Consider the following 17,351-nt stretch of genomic DNA (forward strand, 5'->3'; position numbering starts at 1 on the left):
GGTTCTAGGAATGCAGTGTGGGAATATTTTGGCAATGACTGTAAATTACAACGAAGAATCACACAGAGATTTTGGAAGTGAAAAATACGATAAGCATGTGAGGAAAAACTTGATATAGGAAGGAAGAGATTAACCACAACTGAAGAGAGAATTAGTGACCTGGAAGATGGATTAGAAGAAAAGTATCCACAGTGAAGCCTCTATATTCAAAATTATAGACATTTCCATTAAGTCTGACATTTCTCTCATTATCGTACCATAAGGAAAGTTGGAGAGAATGGGGAAAAAGTAATATTTGAAAAAAATTGTAGCTGGACATTTTCAACCTCAGAGTCAAGAATCAATATAAATCTGAAGAAAATAAATACTGGAAAAAAATCTCATCTCAGCATATCACAAATAGCCACAGGGGGAAAAAAAGTTATTAACATTGGACAAATGTAAAACACATGTTGTAGAAGAAAGAAATGGTATTGACAGGGCCAGTGATGAGACTTATATATGCTCTCTCAGCAGAAATAATGGAAGCCAAAAGATCAGTTAGTGAAAATTTTAGAACACTGAAGAAAAACAACTGTTAATTTAGAATACAAATTATTGAAAAAATATGCTTAAAAAAGAAAAGGAAGACATTTTCAAACAAATAAAACTGTAAAGTTTTCTTCAACAGATCTATGTTAAAAGAAATAACAGGGGCCAGCCTGGTGGCGCAGCGGTTATGTTCACAAGCTCCGCTTCTCAGCGGCCTGGGGTTCACCGGTTTGGATCCCGGGTGTGGACATGGCACTGCTTGGCACGCCATGCGGTGGTAGGCGTCCCACATATAAAAGTAGAGGAAGATGGGGCTGGAGAGGGGCCGGGCGGAGCAGCCATGGAGGGTCAGTGCTGGCTCCCGTTGGAGGCCAATCCCGAGGTCACCAACCAGTTTCTCAAACAATTAGGTCTACATCCTAACTGGCAGTTTGTTGATGTATATGGAATGGATCCTGAACTCCTTAGCATGGTTCCACGGCCAGTGTGCGCAGTGTTACTTCTCTTCCCTATTACAGAAAAGTATGAAGTATTCAGAACAGAAGAGGAGGAAAAAATAAAATCTCAGGGACAAGATGTTACATCATCAGTATATTTCATGAAGCAAACAATCAGCAATGCCTGTGGAACAATTGGACTGATCCATGCTATTGCCAACAATAAAGACAAGATGCACTTTGAATCTGGATCAACCTTGAAAAAATTCCTGGAGGAGTCTGTGTCCATGAGCCCTGAAGAACGAGCCAGATACCTGGAGAACTATGACGCTATTCGAGTTACTCACGAGACCAGTGCCCATGAAGGTCAGACTGAGGCCCCGAGTCCAGATGAAAAGGTAGACCTTCATTTCATTGCGTTAGTTCACGTGGATGGGCATCTCTATGAATTAGATGGACGGAAACCATTTCCAATTAATCACGGGGAAACTAGTGATGAAACTTTATTAGAGGATGCCATAGAAGTTTGCAAGAAGTTTATGGAACGTGACCCTGATGAATTAAGATTCAATGCAATTGCTCTTTCTGCAGCATAGCTTGTCAATAATGGAAACACCAAATACTGTATTATTTGCAACAAAAATTAAATTTCTGCTGCCATACACTAACTCAAAAATTTTGATATTTTCATTAACTTGACTGATTAAACTTTATGTGAATTAAAAAAAAAAAAAAAGTAGAGGAAGATGGGCACGGATGTTAGCTCAGGGCCAGTCTTCCTCAGCAAAAAAAGGAGGACTGGCAGCAGTTAGCTCAGGGCTAAACTTCCTCAAAAAAAAAAAAAGAAAGAAAAGAAATAACAACGTTTTTCAGGCACAAGGAAGATAAACCAGATAGAATCTTAGATGTGAAAGGAAGACAGGAAGAGCAAGAGGAAACATAAATATGTGAGTACATGGAAACAAAAATTAGTTGTATAAACAACAACAAAATCTCCCACACAACATAATTAAAACAGCAACATATCATGGATATAAAGCATATATAGAAAAAATATATGTCAAAAATAGTGCATAAGTACTGGCATAAAGATAGAGATATACACCAATGGAACAGAAGAGAGAGCCCAGAAATAAACCCACAGACAGCCAAATGATTTTCAACAAGGGTGCCAAGACTACCAAAAGGAGGAATGACAGTCTCTTCAACAATTAATACTGGAGAAACTGCTTATTCACATGCAGAAGAATGAAGTTGGACTCTTACCTTACACCATATACGAAAATTAACTCAACACAGATTAAAGACCTCAATATAAGACCAAAAGCTATTAAATTCCTAAAAGAAAATATAAGGACATTAGATTTGGCAATGATTTATTGAATGAGGCAACAAAAGCAAAAATAGACAAACGAGAGCCAGCCCTGATGGCACAGTGGTTAAAGTTCAGCACTCTCACCACTTTGGAGGCCCAGGTTCGCATCCTGGTCATGGAACCACACCACCCATCTGTCAGTTGCCATGCTGTGGCAGTGGCTCACATAGAAGAACTAAAAAGACTTATGACTAGGATATACAACCATGCACTGGGGCTCTGGGAAGGAAAAACAAAAGAAGGAAGATTGGCAAAAGATGTCAGCTCAGGGCAAATATTTCCCTGCAAAAAGCAATGGACAAATAGGACTACATCAAACTTAAGCACTTCTCTGCATCAAAGGAAACAATCAGTAGAGTGAAAAGGCAATTTATGGAGTAGGAGAAAATAATTGCAAATCATATATCTGATAAGGAGTTAGTAACCAGCATATAAAAGGAACTTCTACAACTCAACAGCAAAAGAACAAATAATGCAATTAAAAAATGGACAAAGGACTTGAATATAGTTGACATTTTTCCAAAGATAAACAAATAACCAATAAGCTCACACAAAAAATACTTAGCATCACTAATCACTAGGTAAATACAAATCAAAATCACAATGAGATATCACCTCACACCCATCAGGATGGCCATTATCAAAAGAACAGAAAGTATAAAGTGTGTGTGAGGATGCAGAGAAGTTGGAACCCTGTGCACTCTTGGTGGGAATGGAAAATGGTGCAGCCATTATGGAAAATAGTTAAAAAAAAAAAATAGAATTACCTTATGATTCAGCAGTTCCACTTCTGGGTGTATATATATATATCCAAAAGAATTCAAAGCAGGATCTCAAAGATGTTTACATACCTATGTTCATAGGAACATCATTCACGATAATTAAGAATTCCAAATAACCCAAATAACCCAAATGTCTATTGGCAGATAAACACAATGCGGTATATACATACAACAGAATATTATGCAGAGTGAAAAAGAAGAAAATCCTGTCACAGGCTCAACATGCATAAACCTCGAAGACATTATGCAAAGTGAAATAAGCCAATCACCAAAGGAAAAATATTGTATGATTCCACCCATATGAAATATCTAAAGTAGTCAAAAACATGGAAACAGAAAGTAGAAGGTAGTTGCCAAGGTGTGGGAGGAGGATGGTGGGGAGTTCTTGTGTTCTGTGTATTGAGTTTCTGTGTTCCAAAATGAAAAAGTTCTAGAGATCTGTAGCACACCAATGTGAACACTCCTGAACTCTACACTTAAAAAAGATTACAATGGTAAATTTAATGTTGTATGTTTTTTACCATGATAAAAAAAAAATGTAGTACATTTGTTGAAGGAAGTACATAAGTAAAAGTGTCCTAATAGTTTTGAAATGTTGGAGAAGTGGTAAAAGTACTAATTTATATTGCATTTCAGTAAGTAAAGCAAGCACACGGTATTCCCTAAAAAACGACTAAACAAAGAAACTATAGGAAGAGAGAGAATAATAAAACAATGTAATCAAAAGAAAGTACGAAATGAAAGAAAGCTATACGGAGCAGAAAGTAATCATAGAAATAAAATACTAAAATGGTAGTTTTAATGTAAACATATCAAAAATACAAATCCAGCCTAAGTATCAAGTACTCAATTGAAAGACAAAATTTTCATACTATATCAGACTATGTTCTGGTTATAAGAAACAGATTTTAAATATAAGAATACTGAAAATTTCATTGGTAAGTGATTAAAAAGTTATACCATACCCACACTGAATAAAGTTGGTGTAGCTATCATAGTGGAAAAGAAGACTTTAAAGCAAGAAAATTGCTAGAAATAAAAAAAACAATTCATAAAATATGTCAAATAAATGTGCAAAGCCTTAATAGTAAAACTAGATAGCTTTATTAAGAAAAATAATGGAGATTCCCAATAAAGAGGTAGATTTTCTACACTAATGATTTGAAAGATGCGACACTGCAAAGACATCGGGTTTCTTCAAACTGATCTGAGAGTCAATGTAATCCTAAAGAAGATTTGAACATGTAGTATAGGGAAATTGAAACACTGTTTCTAAAACAGAGATGGAAAGGGTCAGCTAAGAAGAGCCATGTAAATCAAGAAGAACAGCAAAGTTGGAAAATTTCTTCTACCACGTAAAATTATTTGTCAGAAAGATACTGTACTGGTATAAGCTCAGATAAATGCACCAGGGGAAACATAAAGAGATTTAAGAAGTAATTACTCACATATAAGGGGAATTTGTATATACGACAAAGATGGTAGTACAGGGTATTGAAGAAATCACAGACTGGAAACAAATGAAAACAATGCGATGGATAGACCAAAGAGAAATAGTAAGTAAAAGTATTAGGGTTTTGTTTACATGGGAGGCGACACTTGAGCCAAGTCTTCGGGACTGTTTAGGGGAATTCACCAGGGTTAAAAAGGAGAGGTTGTACCACGATCAAGAGCATGGAAAAATCGGAACCTGCGAAATATTCTGGAATGTGACCAGAGAGTTGTCTTTGTAGCAGGTGACTGGAAACGAGAATAAAATATGGAAAGAAACCAACCATGAAAGTCTCGTAATATGATGAGGGATATAAACTGCATCTTAGAAAGTGTACGAAGTACTAATCCATTTTAAGGAAGTGATTTTTCATATTAAGATTTTAATTTTAGAACACATGGAAGACCATTCAGTCTTCAGTGTGCAATATGAGATTTTACCAGCTGAGACATGTGGAGAGGAAAGCATTAGACTATTCTGTCCATTTTTCATAAAGGTTGTCTTGGTAGGAATCTAGAAGGACTATGATATTTCTCCATCTTCAAACTGAAATAAGTACCTGTGGAAAACAATATCCTACTGGACAAACAAGCAGAAAAAAAGGATAATGTTACCATTAGCCATTTGTGGGAGAGCTTGGTATATGTGGCCACCATTCAAAAAACTATCCAAATTGTAGTCATTACCTACCTTAAACCCCATCTATTTCATGGTGCACCCTTTATTATTTTAACTAAGTATTTTCTTCAGTCTCTGAACTACGTGTTGTACCATTACCATCTCAGCAACTATATCACCTCTATGTGCGACACCTTCCATAGAAATAACGGGCAGATTTAAGAGGACATATCGACAATGAAAAGTAGTAAATTATTTCACTGGAGCACTTTAGGGAAAACTAATCCCACATTTTCTGAAATGCTTCATGCTTTTAAACATATTTTTACTTGGTCAGAAAAATAGTATGCTCCTGAAATCTGACGTGTTAACATTTAATACTAAAGAATCCTTAATCAGATCATTTACTGCGAATCTTGGCGATCTAATTCAATTTTATCAATAAGATGTAAAATGAAATGGAGAAAGGTATAAATACATGGTTGAGCAGACATATTTATCTTACTACTACTATAATTCAGACTAAACCCATTAGCAGGGATCCCTTGGCAGCAATGGATTTAAGGTCACTCATTTTATAATCAGACCTTATAAAAATGCAAAACTCACTCAGCAGGAACAGGAGCATGAAACAAGAATATCATCAGCAGGAGACAGTGCTCTGGGAAGAGTATTTGATTCAACATCGGATTTGAAGTTGAAAACATACTTACCCACTCTGGAAACAGCTGATGCATAACAAGCATCTCTTCCCTGTGATCTCTCTTTTTCACTCTTCCTGCGTCCTGGCTCTCTTTACATTCCTTTGCTGATTTCCCCAGGTTCTCACCCCAATCCCTTATCTCTAGCCTCTCAAAAAAGACTGAAATTGGCAGTCTTACTGGGGAAGACATAATCTACTTTAGGTTGCTGTTTAAAAGCTACAAAATTCCAGGGTTTAAATTGTATACAGAAAAGCAATCAAACACATCAACTGGAAACCACCCCTTTCTGTGAGAGAACAGACCCGTGTAAACAGCATGCTCCACTTACTTGACCAGCAAGGGCTGGGAAAGCAAAGGAGATGCTGAAATAGCCTGTTGTGTGGCCCTTGAAAGGGTGTTTACTCCCATAGAGAGAAATGTTTTATACTTTTTATTTTTTGGCATGGAGTGTTAGAGAATTAAGTGCTTTCCTACGTTCAAAACAACACTGATTCTTTTACTGGAGAGAAACTATCTGAATCTCGGAAATTTTATGTATCTTTTCCACATTACCAGGACTAATCAATTTAATGGTAGCTTTGGATCTAATTGGAAATAGATCACGTTGGCACTAACTTTAATTTGATTGCAATGTTATTCAGTGCTATCATTTATGGTCATCCTTTTTTGTAATGAATAGCCTACGTAACAAATAAGTTTCCTTCTGTTTTTTAACATATTATCAAAAAGTAGCTAAAGATTTTCCCCAGATTTGGAAGGTCTGTTTGACATTGTCTACCTTAAAATATAGTATTTAACATAAACAAAATTCACTTTGGGGAGACCCTGAAATGTACCTCAAAGCAACAAGTATTAATCCATAAGGGTAGTGACAAAAAATTTATTTTTGGGTTTAAGTAAGTATTTTGATTGAATTATAAAATATGCGCAACTGTTTGATTAAAGTATGGCATATATACAAAAGAGTACACAAATAAACTGTACTTAATTGCAGTTATGTGATATAATGTGGGTTCATTAACTTTATAAATATTCCATATAAATACAACACAAATCAAGAAATACCATTTACAACTAAACAGAAGCCATCTTCCCGGTTATTAAGCCTACGGGGCTATTTAATACACTGACTTCTGTTACCATATATTAGTTTTGGCTGTATTGAACATTATATAGGTTGAATTAGAGCAATTTGAGTAATTTTTTGTGTTTCAATCATCCTTATGCTTGCACGATTCATTCCATTGTTGTGTATAGCCTCAGTATATTAATTCTTATTTCTCTCCACAATTCAATGCAAGAATATAGCACAATTTTGACACATCTTTGACGGGAATTTGGTTTCTTAATTTCGTTAATGGTTGTAAGTAGTAAGAAGATTATAAACCTATTTTTATGTCTATTTTTCTATTACTTTTTTTCTGTTTAGTTTCCCTTCTGCAACATCTTAAAATGTATACATATAACACTGATTTTTAGCCTTTCTTCTTTTCTGTTATAGGCACTCATGCTATACATTTTCCTTTAATTACAAATAAATTTTGAAATGCTGTATTTTCATTATTATTCAATTCAAAATATTTTCTTTTTCCCATTGTGAGTTCTTCTTTGCCCCTTGGGTTATTTTGAAGTATAAATTTCGTTGAAAACCTTGGTGAATTTTCATGTTCTTTGTCTGTTAGTGATTGCTAACTTAATCCCACTGTGGATGGACAATATTCGCTAACTGATTACTATACTTAGTAATTTGTTGAGACTTGTTTTCTATCTTATGTTGTGGTCATTTTTGTAAATGGTCTAGGTAAACCTGAAAACAATGTGCATTTTTTCATTCAATGTAATTCTGAATGTATGTCAATCATAGCAAATTTATTAATTGTATCATACAGACCTTCTGGATTTTTTATTGATCTTTTTATCAGCTTGACCAATCAGTGCTGGCAGAGATGTTTAAATTTCACCAATATCATTGCAAGTGTATATATGTATAGTTTAATTTTTGTTAAATTTTATTCATATATTTTGAAGTTATGAGTAGCACACAAATTATATCTTCTAGTTGAATTACCCTTTTATTCTTATGAAATTTCCCTTCTTGTTTCTAGTTATGCCATCTTCTACATGCGGTATTTAAAAGATATGCCAGCTTTCTTTTCATTTTACTGATATGTAATTATTATTTAAAATTTTTCAGTTTCCATATATTTAATGGGCATGTCTTATAAAGAGTACATAATTGGATTTTTTCTACCCAAAAAAATGACTTTATTTCCTTATCCTCTAACATAATACTAATACTCTGGATTCATTCCATCATCTTGTTATTTGATTTCTATTTTATTTGTTCCCTTCTATTCTTTGTTTTGTTCCTCTTTTTTGCCTTATTTTAGATTAAAGTAATTTTTAGTTTAATTTTTTTAGATCATTCCAAGGAAATTCACTTTTTGGTTTACATTCCGTACATTTTAGCATAAGAGTATTTTGTGTAACCACTGCCACAAAATACAAAACAATTCTATCACTCCACAAAACCTCATCACCTCTGCACTTTATAGTAATGCTTCCCCCCATTGCTAGTGCCCAGCAAAACCGCTGCTCTGTTCTCTATCACCCTGGTTTTGTCTTTCTTGAGAACGTTGAGAATGTCATATAAACGGAATCATATAACTTGTAACCTTCTTAGACTGGCTTATTTTACTCTGTGTAATACCTTTATGATACATTCAAGGTGTGTATATCAATAGTTCATTCCTTTTTTTTTTTTTTTTGCTGAGTAGTATTTTATTGAATGAATTAACCATATTTGTTTATCTTTCACCTGTTGAAGAGCATCTGGGTTGTTTCCAGTTTAGAGAGATTAGGAATAGCTACTTAAACATTTTTGTACCTTGAATCGTGAAAATAAATGCTTGTTTCTTTAGGGTAAATACCCAGAAGAGGGATTGTTGGGGTATATGGTAATTTTAATTAAATGTTTAACTTTATAAGGAACTGTCAATTTTTTTCAAGAGTAATCACACCTGTTGACATTCATGACAGAAGTATGTGAGAAATTCAGTTGCTCCACGCCCTCACCATCATTGAACATGGTCAGTATTTTGATGTTAGCCATTTTAATGGGTGTGTAATAATAGTACCTCATTGTGATTTTAATTAGCATATTCTCTATGACTATGTTGAACAACTTTTTTTTTAAAGATTTTATTTTTTAGATCAGTTTTTCTGGTTTACAGGAAAATTGAGAGGAAGGTACAGAGATTTCCCATATACTCCCTGCCCCTACACATGCACAGCCTCCCCCATTATCAGCATTCTCCCACCAGAGTGGTACATTTGTTATTACAATTGATGAACCTACATTGACACATCATTATCATTCAAAGTCTACAGTTCACCTTAGTGTGCACCTTTGGTGTTGTATATTCCATGGGTTTGGACAAAGTCATAATGACATGTACCCATCATCATATATTGTATAGAGTATTTTCACTGCCCTAAAACTCCTCTGTGCTCTGCCTGTTCATTCCTCCCCTCAGCCCCAACCTCTAGCAAGAATCGATCTTACTATTGTCTCCGTAATTTTGTCTTTTCTAGAATGTCATATAGATGCAATCATACAGTATGTAGTCTTTTCAGATTGAGTTCTCTCAGTAATATGCATTGAAGTTTCCTCCAAGTCTTTTCATGGTTTGATAGCTCATTTCTTTTTAGCACTGAATAATATTCCATTGTCTGGAGGTACTATAGTTTATCCATTCACTTACTGAAGGGCACCTTCATTTTTCCAAGTTTTGGGAATTATGAAGAAAGCTGTGATAAATCTCCATGTGCAGCTTTTGTATGGACATAAGTTTTCAACTCCTTCAGGTAAATATGAAGGAATGTGATTGCTGGATCTTATGGTAAGAGCATGTTCTCCCAGCAGTGAATGAGAACTCCTATTACTTCACATCCTTGACAGTATTTGGTGTTGTCAGTGCTCTGGTTTTGGCCATTCTAAAAGACGTGTACTGGTATCTCATTGTTACTGTAATTTACATTTCACTGATGACATATGATGTGGAGCATCTTTTCATATGCTTATTTTTCATGTTCATATCTTCCTGAACAACTTTTTATGTGCTTATTTGCTATCCATGTATTCTCTTTGGTGAAGTATCTGTTTCCTTTCCCTATTTTTCATAGTGCTGTTTGTTTTCTTACTCTTGAGGTCTAAATGTTCTTTATATATATATTGTGGATATCAGTCCCTGGTACAACTTGATCTACAAATATTTTCTCCCACTCTGAGTCTTGTCTTTTCATTCTCGTGATAAAAACCAGCCCCTCCTTGATGTCATACCATCTAGCTTTATACAGCTTAAAAATTCGGCAATTGCCCTTAAAGAAAAATAACTGAATATAAAGAATCCATTCTTCACCCTTCTGTGGTAGATTCTTTATTATCTTGATTTTCAGTCTTCCTCTTTATTTTTTGTTCACATGTCTGTGTGAACACACACACACACATCAATAATTTCCTATTAAGAATGTATGGAAAGTAAATTTTCGAATATTGATTTGAAAATATTTTAACTCTATTCTCTCACTCCATTGTTATAAAAGCTGCATAGAGATTTCTGGCTTGAAAGTCATTTCTACTTAGGAATTTGGGGGCATTTTTTGGATTATTTTCTAGTGTCTAGTGTTAAAAACTTTACCTTTTTCCTATTGTTGAAGTCAAACTTTTCGCCAAAAAGATATCAGGATCTCTACCGTTTGTCGCTAAAATCAGATAACTGTCACAGAATGAATTCTCTAGGAAGTGAGCCCTGAGGGGAAGATCTGCGTACAGAAATACGTTAAGGAATGTTCTTTCATCCAACACGTATGAGAAGGCAAGAAAGAGATAATAGAGGAAGAAAGTTGTCTTCAAGGCAACTGGACAGGCACAGTCATCCTAAATTGTGGTAATAAGGCCAAGTCTTTATAATCCCCATATTGACCATGATTGAATGCAGGCTGCCTCCAGGAAGTGGGGTAGGGTGGGGTAGTGTATGCTTTGGTAAGATGGCCTCCTCTGCCAAGGGCAATTACCAAAAACTGGGATTCTATAAACTGTCAGCTCTCAAAGTTTATAGTCCCGGGGAGAATATATAACTCACTCTTAAAGGGAGAGTTGATCTGGGCAGTGTCCCATTACAATGACATAGCTCATTTTATGTCAATTTTCTTTCAATATGCTGGGAACTTGTGTCGTTTTAGTTTTGAAACTCAAGCTTTCACGTGAGGAAAATGTTCTGAAATTACCTATCTGACCATTTTTTATCATCTAAGCTTCAGAAGTTCCAGATTTTTGGAATTTTCTGAATAAATTCTTTAATTTTGGGGTTTTATTCCTATACCCTTTTTTGCTTTTTAACTTTGTTCTACTTTCTGGGAGAGGGAAATTTTCCTAACTTCATTTCTTCCTCCCATTTTTATATTCTTTGAATTTTGCAAATTTCTCTTTAATGTTTTTTTAAATAAGAAAAATAGATTTATGTTTTGCTTCAAGTATGCCCCTTATTTCATATCTCTGTTAATCTAATAAAACTTTTAAAGATTTTGTGCCTACTTCCTGAATCATCTATGTTTCCACCAGATTTCTGTTTTGTTTGTTCATTTTAGACTCTTTTTCAAGTCTTAGTCTTTACTGCAATGTTTGATGATCCTCTGCTGCCAGTACACATTTAAGGAAATTCATTAAAAGGAGATTGGAAAGTTTATATTTAACATGGGAAATTACAGAGTGATTGGTCTCAGTAAAGTGACTGGGCTGCAAGCTGCTTATATTATTAAGGGAATCCCCAAATGCCAATAGGTACAGGTCTTTTTTTCAGAGGCAATTCAGATTCTCCAGGGGGTGGGGCTACGCCAATCTATTCTTAGATGTGTGTTTGTGCATGAGTGGATGTGCACAAGCAATTGTGTAAACTGGGCTGTCAGAACCCCAGACTGAAAAGGAAGAGAGTGATATGTGGGATGCCCAGGAAGCAGTACACAGATTCACCCACTCTCTGCTGTGCTGTAAACTGAGGGGGGCGCTCTTCTGTTTAGTTTCTCAGGAAAAATACTCTTTTCTTTCCAGATAAGGAGAATGGAGTATGAACCTGAAGCTCCTAGCTATTCTTTACACAGGTTTAACCATATCTTTGTCCAGACTGTTTTACTCATCCTGTGGTTTGTACATCCCTGGACCTCCTAGCCAGCTGCCTGCTGGAGCTTTAGATTTTGTGGAATAATTTGCCTCACTTTGCTTATTTCCATTCTTCAAAACATTACCAATATCACAAATTCGTTATTATCTTTTCCTCTTCTCTCACTGCATCTGTCCTTGTACATTAATAATTTTTTCTCTTACTGTAATTTTAGTGGACTTTCAAAAGGGTGTGAAAATGCACATATGGATGCAAATATTTAATATCAAATCTTATCAATATTTTACAGATCTACTGGTGATTTTTGTGCACTTCTAATTCATTATTAGTGTTTTCACTAAATTTCACATACAGACATAGTTAATATGTTGATATAGATACTAGAGTGTAGCAGTGTTAGTTTCTCTTGTAGGTGAGGAAGTAAGTATAATCAAGTTAGGATTCAGAAAGGGTAAAATCTGGAGAATTATTTATATTAAACTTGAAAATAATTTGAAAGTGTTGTTGGATTGCTATGGCTTTTATATATGAAACTGGAATTTTATTTTTCAATACATTGATATTGCAATTCATTGAGAGAAAACATGATGAGAAATTATAACAGAAACACTCCTCTGAATGGCCCTATAAATGGCATTTATTTAATAGAGCCAATTTCTGTTTAAAGACTTGCTTTAAATGCTCTATTATAAATGTGCATTTGTTGAAGTTCTGAATTGAACTAGCAAATGTGTGTATTTATATAGTACATTATGTATACTATACATAATTTAGGCCATTTGAAGAATCAATGGTGTAATTTTTGAGAACTGAAATTGTGTTTCAAGACTGTGTGTTGATACTATTTAAGTTTTGTCAATGGCAATTGAATTTATTAAAAATGTATTTTCTCCATAAGTAAAAAAAATGCATATACTTACTTAAAAATATATTTTTCACCTATGTGTGTTTGTCACTATATAAACAGTTTGAGTTACATGAAATATATTTGAGAATATATTTAATATATTCTGAGAAATACTGGGGACAAATAATTTATCATAATGTGTCTAAAAGATGGAATGACTGAATCATCTGCCATTTTATGTCCTTGAAAAAGTCATCATTCTTTACACACTGATTAATTTGACGGAAAAGAAAATATGTTTCAAATTTCTGCCATGTATCTTCTGTCATAACCTATGCAAATTTAGTCAAAGAGTCTCAATGACTACTTTGTCTGTGTAATCCAAATAGTATACTTCTTGCTTTTATAGATAAAGATACATTTTTAACCCAGCAACGTCATATGCATCTTTTCGCACTGTAAGAATTAAGGGAAACCAAGTAAATAATGAGATGAAACAGAAGTTTTACTTGAAAGCTGCCTAGAGGCTACTTGGTATATTAAAGAATATATGTGAAATAAATTAATCCTAGAAGGATTTCAATCTGTGTCAGAGTGTGTGGATTTGATCATGTTACCCCTTTTCTGTCATTCATCATTGTCTAAAGCTTTGCTGGTGCAGGTTTTACAGAACAAAGTTTCTGACAAAAAAACAGCTACAGAGTCTAAATACATTTTTGGGTTTTTTTTTTTTTTTTTTTTTTTGCTGAGGAAGATTAGCCCTGACCTAAAAATCCATTGCCAACCTCCTCTTTTTTTTTTTCTGACTTGAGGAAGATGAGCCCTGAGCTAAAATCTGTGCCAATCGTCCTATACTTTGTATGTGGACACCTCCACAGCATGGCTAGTGAGTGGAGTAGATCTGCATCCAGGATCTGAATCTGTGAACCTGGACTGCTGAAGTGGAGCGCGTAGAACTTTTAACCACACAGCCACAGGGCTGGGTCCTAAACACATTTTTTTAAAATATGTATATCTATTTGAAAGTTTAGAGATCTGCTAAGGCAGTCAGAATTTAAGAGGCTAAGATAATATAAAGAAAGGAAACAGAGAAGAGAGCATGTGAGCTGCTTTTTCTCTTAGGACATTTACTCTTTCTTGACGTAAATGTAAGCAGTGAGTTACTGGCAAGGAGAAACGAAACTGATAAAGTTTTAATCAATATCACAAAGTTGGGGAGATAAACAGTTAGAATTGGAGGTACTCTAAGAAACCAGGGCTTTGAGGGGCCAGGAACAGGGAGAGAGGTATACAGATCTTGATATCTTCTAGATCACATACAAAATACCAAAAATTAGAATGTAATAAAATTTCTTAACATCAGACGCTAGAAAACAACCCAAACATGTCTCTAAAATTCCTGGGTGAAAATGATTTTCATGTTAGCAATCTATACTAAGTTTATATACCAATCAAGTGTAAGAGTAGAATAAAAATATTTTTGAATCAATATTCAAAAATACGCATTTCACACACCCTTAGTAAGTTATTGGAGATATTATATTTATCATATTCAAGAAAGAGAAAGATAGTAGGTCAATAAAACAGATAATACCTCACAGAAGAGCAGAAAAAGGAAGTTCTAGGACAACTATTGGACAAAAAGATCAGAGAGAAAACAATATGTAGGAAAAGGAAACTGGAGGAAGGTTCCAGAAAGCATTCTCATTGAAGAATAATAGAAGTAATACGTTTGGAAGTATGGAAATATTTGTTGTTACCATGTGATTAAATGTTGGTGCTTTGGGGAAAATGAGTAACAGTTACATGGGAAAGTAGGGAAAAATTTCAAACTGCAGCAAATATTAACTCCAGAATAAACAGAAGATTATTCATGAAGGCTTTCAGTTCATAGTTCACAATTTCGATTTAACCTAAATTATATAAAATCTATTACCTTAATAAAAATTGTCATGTGGAATGTGGGGAGTTTGGAGAGAGTAGTGGTTTCAGATATGTGAATTTTCATTGGAGATGTTCCATAGAAAAAAATGTAAAATTCATAAATCAGCAAAAAGTTGTATAAGCTTATGTATTTAGAAGTAGTAGAAATTGTTTCTGGAAAGTATTTTGAAATGTAAAAGAAGATGAGAAGGAAATTCTGTTTTTTATTAATATCTTTGGATTATATACATAAATTATTATAGAGATATTCAAATCCAGGGTAGTTTATGGGGAGATAGATAGATAAAACCTATTGCTTTTCTAAAGCTCTGTGTCCGTAATGGTTATTCGGGAAATGTATCATATCTGTATATACCACTTGAGAAAATCTTAAGTTTTAAACATAAATGTAAAATTCAAGAAAGTACATTTTTATACAACCACCAATACTTTGCTTCCAAAATTTGCACACAACTCCATGAAATTAATTTGCTCTCATTAGGAAATATTTTCACTGTACAGAGAATAACAAAACAGGAAAAGATGACTTGTCTTTCCTACTGTTTCTGGATCACCCATTGTAATATTTAAGAATATAGTTAGAAAAACATACACGTGATTATGTATATACGTATATATATATATATATATATATACGTATATACTCCGTTTGAACTAGTTTTTCTGGTGAAAACTTTCATTTTATATAACATTTATACAATAAGAATAAGGAATTATTTTGAGATTTGGGAACGAGTATTCACTAAAAAGCATGTGTCTATCTACTTATCTATGTGTAAAACTGTTGCCAAAAAAAGTGCCAGTATTAAACTGCCTGAGTAATTCACCCATAGGAAACCTAAGACATAGGCATCGGCATTACCAGCAATCAACAATCAGTGTTTTCTTTAGATTGGGCAGATAGTGCGTGCGCACGCACACACACTCACACACATATACATATACATAAATTATTATAGAGATATTCAAATCCAGGGTAGTTTATAGGGAGATAGATAGATAAAACCTATTGCTTTTCTAAAGCTCTGTGTCCGTAATGGTTATTCGGGAAATGTGATCGTTACACGGCCTTGAAAGATGGTTGCCTTGGAAAACTGCTTGCTAGATCCACAGCTAGAAAATTAGACAGCGTTGCCCGGTTAGTTCTTCAGTTCTCCCACATGGCAAGAGAAGAAAGCATCAGTCTCACTAAATGTGATCATTTGTTTTGTCCTACCTCCGAGCTATCCGTAAGCAGCAGGGGAAGGCAAGGGTTGAAAGGTGACAGCAGCGGCCGTAGCTTCCCTAAAGTAATCTCTCCTGACTGCAGAATGAAAACTTACCACGGTGTATTTTAAAGCAGTTTTCCTTCCTTTTTTTTCCTAAGAGTCGCTGCTGCTTCACCAATTAATGGAGAAAATAGGTTCTTATCTGCCCGGCTGTGGACAGAGAATCACGGCAGTTATTGACCACTGTGCCCTAAGAGATGACAACTGCATCTGGGTTATTAGAGAAAATTAGGGGCAGGAAGCATCCTGAAACACTCCCTGCTGAACTTTTGACTCCCGAAGTTACAGCGCGTCGGCCCTGTTTAATGGGTTTGAAGTTTGAATCCAGCAGAGATGTAGCAGCGGCCTGCGGTCAGTTGAATGGACTCACGCCGTGTACTTTGTGCTGGAAATCTTTTCATTTCTCTGGAGTATTCTTTCTCTACATAATGAGAAACAATCAAAACTGGAGAAATCAGTTGCCACTTAAGAACATTAACACATAAGGACATTTATACAGGTTTGCTCATTTTATTTGATTTTTATGTAACTGGAAAGACAGAAAGAGCTCCATGTTTTATTTAAATTGAATCTTTGTCGGAATTAGAAGCTTGCGAACTAAACAATTAGATTATGTGTTCTTTTTTGTGTGGGGCTACTATGTACTTTATTTAAAACATTTTCATTATGGCACCTGCAGCTGCAGGTATGGTAATTTATGAGAGCTGCTCAGCCAAAACTGTAAATTTGCTGGCTTTTCTGAATTTTTGTGTATTATCCTTTTGTGAGAAAATGAGATGGGAACCATATGTAAAAAGATCAGAATCAGGCCGCTCTCCTATTACTTATTTAGGCCTTTTCGCTAAATAACATTTACTTATTCATACTTTCTTGTATTAGATTCAAAATTATGCATAATATTTATCAATTCACTTTTAGTTTAAGTAAAAATTTATCAAATAAATATTGATAAGCAAGTTAGTAGCACATTCTAATCCTACTCCTATGCTTTGTTAATTAACACAGTATTAAAAAAAAGAAAAGAAAAAATGAGAAAAACAAAAATTTTTCCATCCAAAATATGAATCTCTTCTGATTTTTACATGGCCTGGGTGTTCCAAGCTCATTTCCTCTTTGTATAAACTTATACCATCTCAGATGCCCTTATGGCTCTACCAAGTATGCATGCACTGAT

The 17,351-nt window shown here is 34.6% G+C and overlaps 1 protein-coding gene across 1 annotated transcript; it reads left to right on the forward strand.

The window, feature by feature from the left end:
* Nucleotides 1–847: 847 nt before the first annotated feature.
* Nucleotides 848–1,704, forward strand: LOC103567408 (ubiquitin carboxyl-terminal hydrolase isozyme L3). The gene has a single exon (XM_008544061.2). It carries the CDS (start codon nt 872–874, stop codon nt 1,562–1,564), a length of 693 nt encoding a protein of 230 aa, XP_008542283.2. The 5' UTR covers nt 848–871; the 3' UTR covers nt 1,565–1,704.
* The last annotated feature ends 15,647 nt before the right edge of the window (nt 1,705–17,351 follow it).

Source organism: Equus przewalskii, chromosome 16 (assembly GCF_037783145.1).
Source record: "Equus przewalskii isolate Varuska chromosome 16, EquPr2, whole genome shotgun sequence".
Taxonomy (NCBI): Eukaryota; Metazoa; Chordata; class Mammalia; order Perissodactyla; family Equidae; genus Equus; species Equus przewalskii.

Excerpts from the sequence above, each read along its gene's own strand:
- LOC103567408 (XM_008544061.2), top strand. The coding sequence starts at position 872 with ATGGAGGGTCAGTGCTGGCTCCCGTTGGAGGCCAATCCCGAGGTCACC.